The following is a 19,289-nucleotide window of genomic DNA, read 5'->3' on the forward strand; positions in this document are numbered from 1 at the left end:
AGTTACTAGTTATCTGAGTCCAAAGTGCAGATAAAATATTTTGATTTTTCCTGTGTTTTATTTATTGAGATCGCGTAGGTAAGTTGCAGGCTTACTGTACTACCTTTGACCAGGAAAATCTGCCCTATCAATTGTTTAGTTATTTATTTACTATATTTATACAGATGCCCCATAATATGTTCTCTGTAACCCCCACAAAGCAAAGAAACAAACCATACCACTCATATTCCAGCAAATGTGGATTTTTAAAAAGAAACACATTTTATATCCGGGAAAATGGAGTAAAGCAAGCAAGCAAATTATTTATGTATACTGTACATCTTGCAGTTAATGCATAAAAGCAGCCTAAGAAACACTTTAGAGTTCTAGTTCAAAGTTGAGATAATAAAGCACTCAACTATAGTACCCTCATGGGTTTATGGATCAGCTTCTAATACACAAGGTCACTTTGAACCTTTCAAAAAAATAATAATCATTTTCCTACCTATCAAAAATGGTGGCATCTCTTTCTCTTATACAAGCTGACTCGCCTTTCTGGGGTATACCCCTTTCACAATAGGCTTGTCTCTTTATCCAGATCTCGTGTACTCTTAAAATACAAATGTGCTACCAAGCAGAGTAAAATGGCTAAAAGCAGTGCTATTTTTCTAGAGAAAGAGGTGCTGGAACTGAGTTCTGGTGAGTTTGGACTGGGGGGGAAAAGCCCTGGCTAAAAGCATTTGTTACTGAAACATTTAAGATTGCACTGCCTTGTAGACATATGGTCCTGGGCTCCCTGTTTCTCTTTTGACAGCCTTCAAACTTCTAGGTCCATGCAAGGATGATCTAAGGTGTCTATACAACTGCCAGTATTGGGAGAATTAGTGTGCACAGTGACATTCTAAATCAAAACCAAAAAACATTAACGAAAGGTTTTCCACCTCAACCATTGCAAGTAAAGCTTCCAAGCACTGCTCTCATAGGGCCTAGACCAAGTTCTCAAAGTTGGGGGGGGGGGGCTTTGCCCCTTTGGTTCCATGAGCTACTCCCCAGTGCCCCCTACCCTGTAAAAAAGAATATTATTCTAAATAGTGGCTTGCACTACCCACTGAGGAACATCACACAATAAAAATCAAAACAGTAAAAAAATAATTGCACACTTATTCAAAACCTAATTAAAACGAGTTTAATTTCCTCACAAACTTGATCCAGTGATACCAGATTTTCAAACTTTTATAGTCATTTACACCTCCAGCTGCTGCCCCCATGCCTCTAACTGCCCTCCTAGGTAATCCCACCATCCAGCAGGGGGTGGCACCCACCCCCTTTGGGAATCACTGGCTTCAACTTTTAAAAGTCAAAATACAAATGGAAACGTGTTTTTAAAAGTCAAAATACTTTTGAAGCATGTCATTTCCCAACACTTAGGCTGTGTACACACTCCCATTTACTCTGTACCCAAGGCACTCCGTGTCAGGAGTGTGTGCAGGAGCCAGGCCCTGTGACCGGTAGGGCTTCGCAGGACCGGGGCTTTCCTAAGTTTGTTCTCAAGAGGCAAGGTGCAGCTGCACAGGTGAGGCCGATTGGTAACTCACAGCACCTGGTGGCAACAGGGGATATAAGGTCAGCATTTCCCTTTGGCTCTTTGCCACAGCAACACGCTTTCTGCCTTGCTGCATTTAGCTTCTTGACTCCTGGCTTCCTGACCCCCTGACTCGTGACTCCTTGCTTCCTGACCCTTGCACCCTTGGCTTCGTGACACCTTGCTTCCTGTCCTTCACACCCTTGGCTTCTTGACTCATTGCTTCCTGACCCTCGCACCCTTGGCTTTGTGACTCCTTGCTTCCTGACCCTTGCTTCTTGACTCCCGGCTCTCTGACCCTTGGCTTCCTGGCTTCCAGACTCTCGTTCCTGCTCTCACCCCACCGTCTTGCCCCTGGTCCTGACGTCCTCCGCCAGGACTTCGACCGCCCGTAAACTGGACCGTGACACTCCGACTGATAGTTTGGGAAGTAGTTTACCCACAACATTAAACACAATCTGGTGGTGTTGTTTTTTAATGAATTACTGTTCTGATGTGTTTTTCTCCAGCCCAGCTTCGATCCAAATTAAGAAAAATAACAACCTGGTTGCATTTTACACCAGTAATGTGCTGTCATGAATGAGCCACCTCCCAGGGAAGGGTTGCTGCCAGCGGAAGACAGCAGGAAGGAACAGAGAGGGTTAACTGCCATGCAGGATGAGCATCGGTTTGTGCCAACTCCACCGCCCCTTGGAATGCCAACCGATAAGGGCATGGCGGGGAGCCAGCTAGAATGCAGTCAAAGCTTGCCGGAAACACAAACAGGCAGGGAAGAATTAAGAGACAGCTTCTCAGAGAATGGCGAAGAGTAGGGTGCTGACGCACTCAGTCTGAGGTCTCGACGAATGGGAGGGCTCCAAGATAGGAAGTAAAATAGATGTGTGAAGCGACAGTTCAGTTGCTTCTGGTCTCGCCGGAAGCAGGCTTCAGAAGGGTCATCATGACTGATGATGGCGGGGGTTGTGTTAGAGCCGTCCGGAGTTGTCTGTTTGTTTTGACAATAAATCATCCTTTTTAATTACGCTCGCTGTGTTATCAAGCCAAGGACTGGACTCCTGACGTGGGCACACAACCTTGGTTAGCAATTCTGCCTTGGGAATCCAATCACATTCACAGATGATGTTGTGAACCCAGAAGTTTTGTTAAGATCTCATGCACAAATAGGATCAATGACATGATTTTAATTTTATTTTATTCTGGGTTGGTAAAGGCTTCAAAAGGAATAGCTGTGGGAATGTTATTAATCATGCCCTCATTTGACCTTTAGCCTTGACTACTACATTAAAAAATAATCAAAGGGCCAGTAATACCACGGATCACAACAAAGGGGACAACATATGTACCCAGCACACAAACACTTTATTAAATTGTTTTTGCTTTCCTAAACTTCTGAAATAAATGTCCCTGCAACAAACAAATAAAAAGGGGAATAACATTAGTCCAAGCCAACCTCAGCCAAAATGACAACACATTGGAAAGAAACCAGTTTTTCCATACTGTAGAATCACTTAAGATTACAAATTGGTCCTATGCATGTTTACTTGGAAGTAAGGTCCAATGGATTGAATTAGACTTTATTTACATATAAATTCATTTAGAATTGTAGCTTTAGAAGACATTTCCAAGCTTGGTGTCATCTAACAAGGTTGAGCAGCTGGTTAACTTCCCATTCACCTCTCCGTGTTTGGGAAAATTAGCATGACCCACAACAATTACGTAGGCTTTCCCAGTATTGCTTTTTTATTTTTGTACCCACTTCAGTTTCTGGTGCAATCCGTTGTCTTCAAATTATATACAAGTCTTACTAAAATGAATGTTGTTGCTTCAGAGTAATACTCGATAAATAACGCTCTTACCCCAAGCCAAGTCTTTTTATTAACATCCTTTTAACTCCCATTATTATTATTATTAAACTCTGAGTTAAATACAGTTTAGTATTTTTTAAACAGACCCAGAGAAATCAATGGGATGGAATCTAAACTTAAGTCAACTTTAGCACAGACCCACTAAAATCAATGGGATTAAGTTGGGATACATGACTAATTTAAGCATGCCTATCTCTGAATCCATCATAGTCAACAAAAGAGTGATGAAAGCTGTACTGGGATGCAATCTCAAACATGATAGAATGATCTCGATACGAATCCAAGGCAGACCTTTGAACATAACAATAATCCAAGTTTATGCACCAACTACTGGTGCTGAAGAAACTGAAACTGACCAATTCTATGAAGACTTACAACACCTTATAGAAGTGACACCAAAGAAGGATGTTCTTCTCATTATAGGGGATTGGAATGCTAAAGTAGGGAATCAAGAGATAAAAGGAACAACTGGCAAATTTGGTCTTGGAATTCAAAATGAAGCAGGGCAAAGGCTAATAGAGTTCTGTCAAGAGAACAAGCTGGTCATCACAAACACTCTTTTCCAACAACACAAGAGACGACTCTACACATGGACATCACCAGATGGGCAGCATCGAAATCAGATTGATTATATTCTCTGCAGCCAAAGATGGAGAAGCTCTATACAGTCAGCAAAAACAAGACCTGGAGCTGACTGTGGCTCAGATCATCAGCTTCTTATAGCAAAATTCAAGCTTAAACTGAAGAAAGTAGGAAAAACCACTGGGCCGGTAAGATACAATCTAAACCAAATCCCTTATGAATACACAGTGGAAGTGAGGAACAGGTTTAAGGATTTAGATTTGCTGGACAGAGTGCCTGAAGAACTATGGATGGAGGCTCGAAACATTATACAGGAGGCAGCAACGAAAACCATCCCAATGAAAAGGAAATGCAAGAAAGCAAAGTGGCTGTCCAATGAGGCCTTACAAATAGAGGGGGAGAGAAGGCAAGCAAAATGCGAGGGAGATAGAGAAAGATACAGGAAATTGAATGCAGAATTCCAAAAAATAGCAAGGAGAGACAAGAAGGCCTTCTTAAATGAGCAATGCAAAGAAATAGAGGAAAACAGCAGAATGGGAAGAACCAGAGATCTGTTCAAGAAAACTGGAGATATGAAAGGAACATTTCGTTCAAAGATTACCATAATAATGGACAAAAGTGGTAAGGACCTAACAGAAGCAGAAGACATCAAGAAGAGGTGGCAAGAATACACAGAGGAATTCTACCAGAAAGATATGGATGCCTCGTACACCCCAGGTAGTGTGGTTGCTGACCTTGAGCCAGACATCCTGGAGAGTGAAGTCAAATGGGCCTTAGAAAGCATTACAAATAACAAGGCCAGTGGAGGTGATGGTATTCCAGCTGAACTATTTAAAATTTTAAAAGATGATGCTGTTAAGGTGCTACACTCAATATGCCAGCAAGTTTGGAAAACTCAGCAGTGGCCAGAGGATTGGAGAAGGTCAGTCTACATCCCAATCCCAAAGAAGGGCAGTGCTAAAGAATGCTCCAACTACCGCACAATTGCACTCATTTCACACGCTAGCAAGGTTATGCTTAAAATTCTTCAAGGAAGGCTCAAGCAGTATGTGGACCGAGAACTCCCAGAAGTGCAAGCTGGATTTAGAAGAGGCAGAGGAACCAGAGACCAAATTGCAAACATGCGCTGGATTATGGAGAAAGCTAGAGAGTTCCAAAAAGACATCTACTTCTGCTTCATTGACTATGCAAAAGCCTTTGACTGTGTCGACCACAGCAAACTATGGCAAGTTCTTAAAGAAATGGGAGTGCCTGATCACCTCATCTGTCTCCTGAGAAATCTCTATGTGGGACAAGAAGCTACAGTTAGAACTGGATATGGAACAACTGATTGGTTCAAAATTGGGAAACGAGTACGACAAGGCTGTATTTTGTCTCCCTGCTTATTTAACTTATATGCAGAATTCATCATGCGAAAGGCTGGGCTGGATGAATCCCTGGCTGGAATTAAGATTGCTGGAAGAAATATCAACAACCTCAGATATGCAGATGACACAACCTTGATGGCAGAAAGCGAGGAGGAATTAAAAAACCTTTTATTGAGGGTGAAAGAGGAGAGCGCAAAATACGGTCTGAAGCTCAACATCAAAAAAACGAAGATCATGGCCACTGGTCCCATCACCTCCTGGCAAATAGAAGGGGAGGAAATGGAGGCAGTGAGAGATTTTACTTTCTTGGGCTCCATGATCACTGCAGATGATGACAGCAGCCACGAAATTAAGAGACGCCTGCTTCTTGGGAGGAAAGCAATGACAAACCTAGACAGCATTTTAAAAAGTAGAGACATCACCTTGCCAACAAAGGTCCCTATAGTAAAAGCTATGGTTTTCCCAGTAGTGATGTATGGAAGTGAGAGCTGGACCATAAAGAAGGCTGATCGCCGAAGAATTGACGCTTTTGAATTATGGTGCTGGAGGAAACTCTTGAGAGTCCCATGGACTGCAAGAAGATCAAATGCATCCATTCTTAAGGAAATCAGCCCTGAGTGCTCACTGGAAGGACAGATCGTGAAGCTGAGGCTCCAATACTTTGGCCACCTCATGAGAAGAGAAGACTCACTGGAAAAGACCCTGATGTTGGGAAAGATGGAGGACACAAGGAGAAGGGGACGACAGAGGATGAGATGGTTAGACAGTGTTCTCGAAGCTACAAACATGAATCTGACCAAACTGCAGGTGGCAGTGGAAGACAGGAGTGCCTGGCGTGCTCTGGTCCATGGGGTCACGAAGAGTCGGACACGACTGAACGACTAAACAACAACAACATCTCTGAATCCAACCCTACATATTCTGTATAGCTGTCCAAACCATGAAGCTGTTCAAATAGGCGAAGCTAACTTTTTAAGTATATGCACCACACAAAAGTAACGACTTGCTCTTTGCAAGGAATGCTCTGCATCCTCGTTGCATTTGTGCATGATCCTCCCTGAACCTGCAACTTTATATTATATAGGAGCATACACAGAATAGAAAAGGGTAATTATTTTAATAATCCGAATGAACTACACTGTTTGTTTGCAAACTTTCGATTTATTTATTTTTTTAAAAAACCCAAGCACAAATGTTAAGAGCAAAAACTAAAATAAATTGCGTTGTTAGATCTCCATAGTTGGTTCAATTAACATAATCTTCCTGAAAAATCACCTTTTTTTCAGAACAGCTAACACAAAATCCTAATTATTTTAATTCCCTTAATTGCTTCAAATAACTATGCCTAATGAAAGACCCGTTTGCCCTTTGAATACTTGTAATTAAAAAACAAAACAAAACTAGAATTATGATAGCAAAAGTAGTCATCCTTTTGTGTGTCTATCAAGGCGGATACATGCTAATTACAAGGGAAGACATCATTCACAACCTCTTCAGTTTGATATAGTAATGTATGCACAACAATTATGTGCACACATAATGCAGTAATGCACACTTTTTAAAGAAATGATATTGTGATGAAATGTGTATTACTTGATTTAAGGTATTTTCTTGACAGTACAAGCATACAAATAAGGAATTTCCAAGAAAGTTATTTACAGTACAAAGGATTCAAGCTAGTGCGTTTTCAATATACATGTGCGCCACCTTGTGGTGAAATACATATTTTAAAAGATCATCTTAAAATTTGATTGCAAGGTATCTGAGGGACGAAAGAACCTAACTTGAGGGTAGGAAACTTGTGCCTCCTCCCCAAGTTCATACAAAAGGCCTGCTCCCCCCCCCCCCAACAAAAATGCTGGCTACACCCATGGCGAGGAGGATGCTGAACTTTCTCCCTCAAATTGTTCTTTCCTCAGATCGTTTCTCTTCCGTATTTTCTCCCCTAAGAGGAGTTACATCTGATCTCAGATATCCATTGGGACAAAAACAGCTAAAGATAGTCTTCCTATCCAAATGTGTTAGTAGAAGCTGCACTGCCTTTCAGAACACTGTGTTCACCTCTGGTAACTCGATTTCTAAAAGGATAACTGGAGAAGGTACAGAAAGTAGCAACTAAAATGATTAGGGAAATAAAGCAGTGGTTTTACGATGACAGAAAGCATGACTAAGGGGATACATGATATAGATTCATAAAATGTTGAAATAGGTAGAGAAATCATTCTCTCCCTAAATTTTAGCTTCCCAGCCCATCCAATAAAATTGCTCACTCGTTTCAATTAAAATAAGCAAAAGGAATCAACTTGTGCAAACCATAGCTAAGAAAGAGTGATGGCTGCTAAATTAGATGGAAACTTAGTACAGAAAGTCATTGATCTGTAAGTCTATTAGCTGTAATATATAATAATAATAATAATAATAATAATAATAATAATAATAATAAGCCTCCATATTCAGGCATCATACTTTTAATAACCAGATACTGGGGGAAATTACTGGAGATAGCCATCTCCATGGTTACTCCGCTTGCAAGCTTCCAAACATCTGACTTACTCACTGTTTTAAACAGCATGTGCAACTAGATAGGCATTTGATCTAATCTAATAAAGCAATTCCTAGGGCTTAAAAAACCTCACTATAGCTCTTTCAAGATACCTCATTTGTGTATTCCAGCTTAACCATTTCAAACTCTAATCCATTATCCAATTAAGATGACATACAGATCTAAGCTGATTATGCAGTATATGTTTAAATCCTAGTTCTTAGGTTTTAACTGAACTGTATTTCAGGCTGTAAATGATTTTGGAATCAGAAGGAAACTTCCCTTTTAAAATAAAAAGCTTTTCAAATATTCCACTTAGTAGAATTATCCTATTTTGTATTGATTATTCTATTCACATTGGGGTATTTTTCCTCTACAAAACTTATTTCTCACTTTGTGCATGTGTGTGTGTGTGTGTGTGTTTATAACATATCAAAAAGATGAAACAAATATCTAGAAGCAGATATCTTTAAAAATGTCATTTCAGCTTAAACAGGGTACTGCTATTTTTACAGGCAGATACAATCTGCTTACGTGACTAAACACTTCCAGAAATTGACTTAACTATTCAAGAAGTGCTTTCAAAGATTGCATTTTAAGGGAAATCCATGTTAAATGAGCTAATGGTGCAAGGGAGCGTCAATTAGGAGGTATCATTTATTATTTAACTGAAGTAAATTTAACGTACAGGGACGTGGGTGGCGCTGTGGTCTAAACCACAGAGCCTAGGGCTTGCCGATTGGAAGGTCGGTGGTTCAAATCCCCGCGATGGGGTGATCTCCTGTTGTTCGGTCTCAGGTCCTGCCAACCTAGCAGTTCAAAAGCATGTCAAAGTGCAAGTAGATAAATAGGTACCACTCCGGCGGGAAGGTAAATGGCATTTCCGTGCACTGCTCTGGTTTCGCCAGAAGCAGCTTAGTCATGCTGGCCACATGACCCAGAAAAACTCTCTGCGGACAAATGTCGGCTCCCTCGGTCAGTAAAGCGAGATGAGTGCCGCAACCCCAAAGTCGTTTACGACTGGACTTAACTGTCAGGGGTCCTTTACCTTTTTAAAATTTGAGGTACCTATGCCACTGAAGTTTGCTAGGCTCAGCCTGGGAATTAACTTTGGGTGCTTGGCAATGCTTACTTCAAACACGAGATGAGCATCAGAAGCCCACCACAAATGTTTTCACAGCTTGAATTATGATCTTTGGTTAATCCTGCTCTGAAGGCTTACGCCCATGGAAGCTACTGCTGGAGTGCAACGGTCCCTAGTAGTAGTTGCTCTCAGTCCTAGTTTCTTTGGTGTGCAGTCTCAGAAACGAACTCCCTGCATATACCAGTGGCCTCCCTTCCTTCTACCTTGACTGCTTTCTGAGACGACAACCAGAAAAGTGCTGCTGGCAGGAAGGGTTTATTATCTGAGCCTCAAACAGATTTAAGTACTTTTTAATCAGTGGAAAATTCACCAACCTCCAAAATGCATGTATTAACACCTAACAGCTATAAATCTATAGCACATGGGTTCCAATCCAGAATTGATACATAGATCCCAACCCAGAAATTTCAAAGGCAACGTTATTTAAACTTGCCTTTACAAAGTGCAAATTATCTGGATTTATAAACAGGACAGAAATTCACCAAAAGTAATTGACTTGGCAGCCGTCACTGAGAATCTTTTGGGCAGGTTCCATCAGGAGAAAAGAGAAACTGATTTTTGAAAAGCAATTTCTAGATCATAATAATAAATATTCAAACTTTTATTTGGAACTTCGGAATAACTCAGGAACTTATAATTAAAATGCTTCAAACTAAAGCACAGATAAACTCTAAAATGCTATATGGGCCCTCGAATGGCAGCATCTCCGAGATCGATATTTTACATGCTCATTCAAGTGTTATGATCTCACACCAGTGAGTAGGGTAAGTGCAGTACAACTGACTTACCAGCGCAGTCAAAAATAAAAAGATACCTGCATTTTCCTGGAGCTGTGCCAATGAAAGCAGCAAATCCAAAAGCAGGAGCTGTGGCATTGAAAACAAGTATTCAGATGTTGTCAGAACCAGAAGCTGGAGTGGACTTAAAACATGGTACGTCAAGCCTTTAGTTAATATTTTAACTAGATCTAGTTAAGACAATTTTATTAAACTAAGCTTTCCTTAATGGATTGCATAGGATAACAATTTCTAAATATCTCTGAAAATTATTAATTAGTAATGTTTCTGGGTTTCACATTTTATCTCTGCCACCTCTATTTTTAAGACTAATTACTTTATGCATATGCAATTATTCTGGCCAGTAATTAAAAGATATGAATGTTTACTTGTTGTTTTCACTATAGTGTGCTTTATTATTATTTTGTGGTGTTTTCATATCTGTGAAGATAGTAAATCACTTGGGGATAAAGGAAAATATCAGGAACAGGCTAATTTCAGAAGCTGACAAAGGAATTCACAATGTCAAGAAGGCTTTGGTTCAAGTGCAATTTGTGGTAATTACTGGTATATCTGAGTTAATCTTAATAGCAGGCTTGTCTGCTTATGAAGTACAGCCACTTCTTGATCAACAGAGCATCATCCTGTGTTTAGAAGCTGTTTGAATCATCTATGAACCCTACAACTAGGCTCTGTAACCACCCTCATTTTTACCATCAAATGTAGCACTATTGCTTGGATACATTTCAGGAGCCATACAGATGTTCCAATAACTGTCTGGCCTAAAACAGGCATCCTCAACCTCAGCCCTCCAGATGTTTTTGGCCTACAACTCCCATGATACCTAGCTAGCAGGACCAAAGGTCAGGGATGATGGGAATTGTAGTATCAAAACATCTGGAGGGCTGGAGTTGAAGAAGCCTATTTTAGGCCATAAAATAATAAGCTGTTACCTGTGCTATTAATTCTGGAGCAATGTATTTCAGAATTCTGCTGCAAAAGTATAATTGTTTATGATTACCCATTCAGCTAGAGTATTCCTTCAACAGTAGAAGCTTCCCACCACCCCATACCTAGCTGGCAGTTAAGTCATCTGTTTATTACATGTTGAGACAGAGAATCACAACCATTTCCCTATAATACATAATCAAAAAGCTCTCACAAAGAGGAATGTCCTGAAAATAGGATACAGAGAGAGGTACACAGCAGAGATTAAATGTGCCAATTACCGTATTTTTTGCTCTATAAGACTCACCTTTTCCCTCCTAAAAAGTAAGGGGAAATGTGTGTGTGTCTTATGGAGTGAATGCAGGCTGCGCAGCTATCCCAGAAGCCAGAACAGCAAGAGGAATTGCTGCTTTCATTGCGCAGCGATCCCTCTTGCTGTTCTGGCTTCTGGGATTCAGAATATTTATTTTTCTTGTTTTCCTCCTCCAAAAACTAGGTGCGTCTTGTGGTCTGGTGCGTCTTATAGAGCGAAAAATACGGATATATATTACTGTATTCATATGCGGCTTTTGGAGTAGCTGCCTAAAGAAAGCCAGGAAACTTTTAAAAGCAGTGACACCAAGCATTTTAGAATTGGGACATTTCAAGCGACAAAGCTTTTCAAACACCTGCAGTGCTATGGCAGCAGAACTTGCATCTGCTGAAATTCCCTCTTCTACATAATTCTTAATGTGAACCTACATTTCCAGAGGTTGGGCGTTCCTGTCCTAAAGGATGGCTTATGGATACACAATTTTGTGAAACCAATAGATCATTAGCCTGGTGCATGTTCCAAGAAAGGTTGAATAAAGACTGTAAGCTGGTGCAGCTGAAGCTAAGCCACATTTACTTCCTGCAAATAGAGCTATAAGATTATGGCCTTGAGTGGAGACAGTATGACAACAGCCAAATAAAGACTGACTGTGTATATCTGCTTTCAGGCTTTTCCGTCTCTCAGATAATAACATGGAAAAGGCCTGAGAACAGTCATCAGTCATTTCTTTAGTCAACAGTGACTGTCCTTGAATTTGGTAAGGGAAGAAGAAAGGAGTAGATTTGCAATGTCACATAAAAAGAAAACAGGCCAAGTAGAGAATGAAAGGAAGTATAAAGAAAAAAAATATGATGGAGTTTCAAAGATCAATCAGAGGACAGAAGAGCATTTATTGATAGGCAGGCATTTGAAGTGGAAATGGCAGAAATAAGAGGAGATTTAAGGGCGTTTTATCAAACTACTAAATGATTGGCAGGAGATTTAGCTACAGAAGAGTTCATACAATAAATAGGAAGAAACTTTACCCGCACTAAAAGGAGCAAAAGAAAAGATTTGAGCAGCATTTTTATGTTGTACCAAAACTAACACTTAACTTTGATAACATAAAAAAGTGAATGGATCTTGACATTTGCTGTTTGAAAACCACTGCTGACAGCTGAATATTAAGGAGGTAAAAGAACATCACACCACAACCGCTCAACAGAAGTGAGTGGTGAAATCAACTTAACTGCTTTTCCATGTGCACTGGCTCCCAGTGGAGTACAGGGTCAGATTTAAGGTGCTGGTTTTGACCTTTAAAGCCCTTCACGGCCCAGGACCTCGTACCTATGGGACTGCCTCTCCTGGTATGTCCCACGGAGAGCCTCAAGGTCCATAAAGAGCAACACCCCAGTGGTCCCAGGCCCTAAGGAAGTTAGATTAGTTCCAACCAGAGCCAGGGCCTGGTGGAACGCTCTGCCTCATGAGACCAGGGCCCTGCAGGATCCGATTTCTTTCCACAGGGCCTGTAAGACAGAGTTGTTCCGCCTGGCCTTTGGCTTGGAGCCAATTTGATTCCCTCCCCCTCTTTCTTTTTCCTTTTTTCTTTTTCCTCCTGTGATGAGGCTGCATTTTAATATTTTAATGTTTCAATATTTTAATGTTGTATTTTAATCTTGTTTTTAAGTTGTATTCATTCAACTTGTTTTTATTATTGCTTGTTAGCCACCCGGAGCCCAGCCTTGGCCGGGGAGGGCGGGATATAAATAAAAATTATTATTATTATTATTAAAACCATTACAGTTTTTTCATCAGATTGAATGGGAAAGTGGTTACAATCAAAACTTCCCAACCGTGATGCAACTAACCACATAAATTGACTTGGGACTACAAAAATAATCTTGAAATATATTCTTCAAAACCCTCTCCAGCCACAGATGTGGACTTACAGCAGGTGATGTGGAAACATATCCAACTGTTCTAACATGTACAACAATGTGCAAATGAGGAAACAAACTGTATACACAGCTTCTGACCCAGAAGCTAACAAATAAGCCTTTGACTAGTAAAAACGAAATCCGTAAACGCTAGCATGCGTATGGAAAATTCATCTGTTGGTAGACAGCTAATTTGATCAAAACAGTAAAGGTATGTTGACAGTTTAATTCATGCTGTATTTTATAGACGTTTAGACTGCTTTTTAGGCAAGACTGTTTCTCAAAATGGTTTACAACCATATACAAATACAGTACATGTCCATAAAACCCATCAGCAACATTCTTTTAAACAGTTTAATGTATCCAATTCCATCCCAAAAGCATTTAGACTAGCATACCGAAACAAAAAGTCACACACCTCACTCTGAAGAACAGCATCCAATATCTTAGGTTAAAAGGCTTTTATATAGTTATACTACTATTGTTTTTTAACACATTATATTCTACAGTAAATGATAATATGTTATTAGACTCTTGTATTTTGAAGGGAGGGGTTGAGTTGTGGGTTTTTGCTGTGTTGACATTGCAAATACTTAAACACTGTAACCAACTATGTATTATTATGAAGCAGTTATATAACTCTTTTTTTTGTATTTTGTGGATTTTATTTTAAGTAGCTAAATCATGCTAACATGATACCATGCAGTAAACCACCCTGTGGCCTTTGGCAAAGGGTGGTATATAAATTTCTTACATAAAATGAAATAAACCTGCGTCTTTAAGCTAATTTAAAGTCAACAACAGATGAGGATTGCCTAATCTCTGTTGGAATAAAGTTAAGTAATTGGAACATCTATCTGCTGTTGGCCTAGATGAGCAAAGCATGTTCTGAATTCCAAAAGTTAAATCTTGTGCATTAAAGGTAGTGAATGAACTGTAATTCTCCAGTTTTAGAATTTATCTAGACAAACCGCAAGCTAAGGCTGGTTGCTCTCCTCCACTTCAACTTCATTCTCTTTGCCACAGTATGAGCTTGAAATAAATGTTTGTCTGGGGTTACAAGAGTACCACATTACTGTGACTCTCTGTCTGTTACTATTTCATTATTACTATTATTTTTAAAATCCAGTTTAGGACCAGATTTAAGGCTCTCTCATGTTGGCTCCACAAAGCAAGGCAACTGGAAGCAAAGGCTTATATACCACATAATGGATGCACACCATAATGATGTAATGCAACATCACAAATTGTACTTACTTACAACTTACCCTCCATGCTCCCATACTTTTCCTTGGTCTTTTAGGCCAAATCTAGATGGTGAAGATGAAGTTCTAGGGTCAGCAAAAATGCCCCACGTCTTAGTCCTGTATTGCCTTATGAAGCATCAGAGCCTTACCGCAATGCTAGAGCAATCTTTTTACAGGGAATCATCTCAGGTTTCCGAATACGTCTCAGATTTCTAAAGGTTGACAAACACTTGCCAAACCATTGCACCCCATCATATTTCATAACTAAATAAATAGGCATTGCACACAGCATCCAGTATGTAGCTTCTGTATACAGTGGTACCTCGGGTTAAGTACTTAATTCGTTCCGGAGGTCTGTTCTTAACCTGAAACTGTTCTTAACCTGAAGCACCACTTTAGCTAATGGGGCCTCCTGCTGCTGCCGCGCCGTCGGAGCACGATTTCTGTTCTCATCCTGAAGCAAAGTTCTTAACCCGAGGTACTATTTCTGGGTTAGCGGAGTCTGTAACCTGAAGCATATGTAACCTGAAGCGTATGTAACCCGAAGCGTATGTAACCCGAGGTACCACTGTATACTGTTGTAATCCTGGCAAAAATTCTGCTTCAAAAATCAATCTGTGCATATCCTATCTTCCTTTTTTTGCCCACAGTTGCTGCTACAGCCCTCAATGATGGGGCATGAAAATCTTAATAACCTTTTTAACGCTGCTCACTCAGAACCTTATCAAACAGTGAAAGATTGCCTTCCTCAGCACTGAATAAAGCGCATCTGTAGTTTTCGTGAAAGTTGCTGCACCTGTGGCAATTTTCTTTAGATCAATTTAGAATTTGGTACATTTACAGACCCCATCAGGTCCGGCAGGCTTCACATTATTAGCTCAATATATGCCGTTTACATAGATTTTTTTAAGGCTTCTAATAGCAGAACCTTTTCCATGCAGAAGTGTATGGAATTTTCAAAATAAATCCACAGACACTAACCAGAACTGTGATTCTTGCAAGTTTGAATCTGTGTATTATTTAACAAATGGGTGAAGTCATTTCTGACAGTACCAACCATCCTTTGGAGAAATGGAGAAACCAAATTCATTTCTCCAGCTACTCCAAAGAGAGGACCAGTGGAATTTTGGCCTAATAATTCATCAGCTGTCGGGGTACAAATGCCTAGAATAAAGCAAGCAATAAATAAATAAAAACCAGTTCTTTCAAAAATTACCTTGCTGACCATTCAAGTGGTAGGTGTAAGCTGCCGTACATTGGAATCTATAAGTCAGAGGTAATGGGTGTTCTGTATAATCCTAAATAATTTGTTGACAAATCTAAATTTTCAATCCCAACATTCTGCTTCTATGAGGTGTTTTTTTGTTTTTTAGTTATGAGGGAAGTTCATATCTAGCAGATATGTATTATGTGGTTTTAAAGTTATGATCAATAAGAAAACAAATACAGTTTTAAAAACTCCTACCTTAAATGAGCTAGGATAAATGCTAATATATTTTATAGCAGCCCAGCTCCTAGAATGGGGTTTTCCCAGGAATTCTACATGATGACTTTCAACATCTCCATCCGAGTCGTATGTTACATACTGTCCATTCGTAGGATCAGGACAAAGAATGGCAGGCCATCTTAAAATAAAATGTTTTTAAAAAATCAGTTCGGGGAAAGAAAAAGCATATAATACACATGCTCCCAAATTAATTTTAGTCAGAAACATCAATAACTGGCAACGTTACACACCCACCCACCCCCACACCAACCCATCAGCACAGGGATCTTTAATAACTTGTCTTTCAAAATAAAGGCACACTGCAGAGCAATCCTATGTACTTGATGGGGATGAGGATCTGCAGTACAGCATTCACAAATCCACAGCCTGCTAGTTTGGCATGGCTAGGCAGGAGCTGTGTGTACATGGATGTTTTCATCCTGTTGTAAAAAAATAAAATGAAATCCTAAAATAACCATGCCAGCTTCTCGACTTTCATAGTTAAAGGCTCACTTTGGGGGCATGTTGAGAGAATGAGGAATACTTTAGTCGTCTAGGTCCAAGCCCATGCCTGACAAGCTGTTGGAATACCTCATTTTGGAGCCCACCACCAGTGGGAACACCACTGGTACATTTACACCCATGGAACTTTCCACAGGTACATTGGGGAAGAACCTCCAGGGCTGACCTGCTGGCACAACACCCTTTCTGCTGGTGGAGCAGCATTTCTGCCACATCCTATGACTCTTTAGCCAGCCTTGTGGGGAATATAGGATTGCTCCCCTACTTCCTTTCCTTGTTCTTGTCACAAGTTTGGAGGTAACATTTGCTTGTGCTTATCATGAACAATCTTTTTTAAAAACAAACAAAACAAACAAACAAACAAACTTGTTTTCCACTTTCTCCTATTTTTTCCTGAAGCATACTGTTTTGGTATACTTTTTAACTAGGCCTCCTGAGACAATATCAGAACAGAATAACTGGAGTAGAATGGAAAATTGTTTTGTGCACCATTCTTCAAGGCTAGAATTGTTTTTATGTCTTCTCAGACTACTGCATTCAAAATATATAGCGGATCTGTGTTACCTGCAATTAAATGTTAACTTTTTAAAACCTTACCTTGGCCACCGGTACATTTTCACCAAAACTAAGCTTCCTAGAGGAAGCTTTGAATACACATATTTTAATCCATGTTTTTGAAACTGAGACTCCTCTGGAAAATGTTCTTCAGAAATAGAACAGTTGTTAAACCAAGGATCAGGATTCATATAACAATACCATGGTTCATTAGGAGTAATATGTGTTGCATCATCATGTGATAAGAGTCTCCATTTTAAACAGCTGCTGTTCTCACACTGCACCCATACTTTATCTAAATAAAAATTATGCTCTGTTATAGAATCCATATAATATAGGATCTTCACTCTTATAGGTCACAGCTTGATGAATACTTGTGTCCTCTGAAATATAAAGAAAAGAACAGGATCAAATTAACACAAATCCAAAACCCCCAAAACAAATAGCTACTATTAAACTCCATTAATCGTAAAGCCCTAGCTAAGCTCTCAAAAGCAAGTGATAGTTGACTGCAGCTTGATGGAAACTGCAGAAAATTAGCACGTATTGACCTATTTCCAGGGTAAACTAGAACATCTACTAGTCAAAACATTTATGAAGAAAATTTATGAAAAGGGGTAAGGAAGGGGTAAACTTTAAGAGAACAAAGTAGATAGCAAAATTAAATGCCAACAACCCTTCATCACTATACCATTCCTAGAAATGAAGACTGAATAATAAATGACTGCACCGACACCTTCCTTCCCTTAGCACAAGGATGAAAAGCCTGCAACCCTCCACAGGCTGTTGGTTGTTATAACAACCAGTTACTTACTGTTTCTGTGAAAAGTCATTTTGCATATAAGCTCTAACTCAGTTGTCTAGTATTTGCATTATATTGCCATTTAACCCCAACCTTTACGTTTTCCCTTCCTTTACAATCATGTTTTATATGCATACGGTAAATTGGGAGCATGCTCCATGCATCTGATGAAGTGGGCTCTACTCTATGACAGCTTATGCCATAATTTGTTTGCCTTTAAGGTGTCACTAGACTCCAGGCGAACCTTCTCCGACCTATGGCAGATGTTTTGGACTACAACTCCCATCGTCCCTGACCACTGGCCACACTGGCTGGGGCTCATGGGAGTTGAACTCCAGATATTGAACTCCAATATCTGGAGAGCCACTGTGGGTCCTCACTCTCGCCCTAGCAAACGGTGATCAGCAGTGATTGATCTTCATCACATACTGATGGCTGTGTGGCTAGAAACCATTACTCACTAAAAACCATGGCTATTGTAGGCTGAAAGGATTGTAGAAATAGGGCCATAATATGAGGTTCTACCCAGATTTCAGAGAAGTGTGACTGGCCCAAGGTCACCCAGCAGCTGCTTGTGGAGGAGCGGGGAATCGAACCCGGTTCACTAGATTATGAGTCCACTGCTCTTAACCACTATACCACACTGGCTCCAACAACTACAAAGATTTTCCAGCCCATGATTAAAACACACTAGTTTGCCTTTTTTTTTCTTCAGCAGAACAATCAGAAGACCAACATATTAATAAGGAATGGGGGGAAATTTATAATTTCCCTTAAAAACCATTGTAAGCAGCTAAAATTGTTACTAGGATTGGAATAACACTTGTAGTGTGATGGTGAATTTTGGACATAACAGAGATGTAAAAGATTTGGATTATATTATAAAATATTCAGGAGGAAATGATTTACAATAGGCCCCACAAAGGGGAGGAGGGAAGTCCAGGAGACACTTTGGAATCTTGTTTTTATGTTGGATATGTGATAATAAAACTTCAATATGAAAAACCAAATAAATAAATATATATAAAACACTAGTTTGCCCAAGCATTTTCCCGGGCATTGACCCGTGGCTGCTATGGGTGTTGGTGTTCATTACATTTATACGCTGCCTTTTCTCCCAAGGAGCTCAAGGTTCTCCTCCTCCTCTCCTTTTCAATCCTCACAACAACCCTGAGAGGTAGGCTAGGCTGAGAAATGGTGACCGGCACAAGGTCACCCAACGAGCTTTATGGCTGAGGGGAGACTCGCACCATGGTCTCCCAAGCGCTTTGCCTATTATTATTATTATTATTATTATTATTATAGATGTTGTCTTGCTGCAAATATTTTACGGCTTATGGAATCCTCTCGACTACAAAGCATTATAAAGAAGTGTTTTAAAAATAAAACAAAACCAAGCACCCAAGCCCTTTGTCTGGGAGCATCCTGGCACTACAGACCTATGCATGCCTACTCGCGAGTAAGCCCCACTCATTCCAGTGAGACGCACTCCAAGGTCAGGGTGGACGCGGCCGTGGCATTAGGAAACGAGAAACAGCCTCCCCTCACGACACAACCTCCCCAGAGACTAAGTCCTGTCAGAAACTCGGCACTACAAATCCCGCCATGCTCCGCGCGCCCCGCGCTGCACGCTGGGAACAGCGCCCTTCGCCGTCCGTTTAAC

At 40.2% G+C, this 19,289-nt stretch overlaps 1 protein-coding gene across 3 annotated transcripts in view; it reads right to left on the reverse strand.

The window, feature by feature from the left end:
* ZCWPW2 (zinc finger CW-type and PWWP domain containing 2) overlaps window positions 1-19,289 on the reverse strand; it is a 38,807-nt gene that overhangs the window by 16,044 nt on the left and 3,474 nt on the right. The window contains exons 1-3 of one of the 3 annotated variants that reach the window (XM_083405146.1): window positions 19,028-19,278; window positions 16,867-17,270; window positions 15,727-15,886 (exon numbers count right to left, since the gene is read on the reverse strand). In XM_083405146.1, coding sequence (XP_083261272.1) covers window positions 15,727-15,886; window positions 16,867-17,153 — 447 coding nt within the window. In that variant the 5' untranslated portion in view covers window positions 17,154-17,270; window positions 19,028-19,278. Of the gene's footprint in view, window positions 1-15,726; window positions 15,887-16,866; window positions 17,271-19,027; window positions 19,279-19,289 lie in introns of those variants that run through there. The other 2 variants (XM_083405144.1, XM_083405145.1) reach the window with 2 other exon arrangements.

This window comes from Podarcis tiliguerta (assembly GCF_965153285.1).
Source record: "Podarcis tiliguerta genome assembly, chromosome: 12".
Lineage (NCBI taxonomy): Eukaryota > Metazoa > Chordata > Lepidosauria > Squamata > Lacertidae > Podarcis > Podarcis tiliguerta.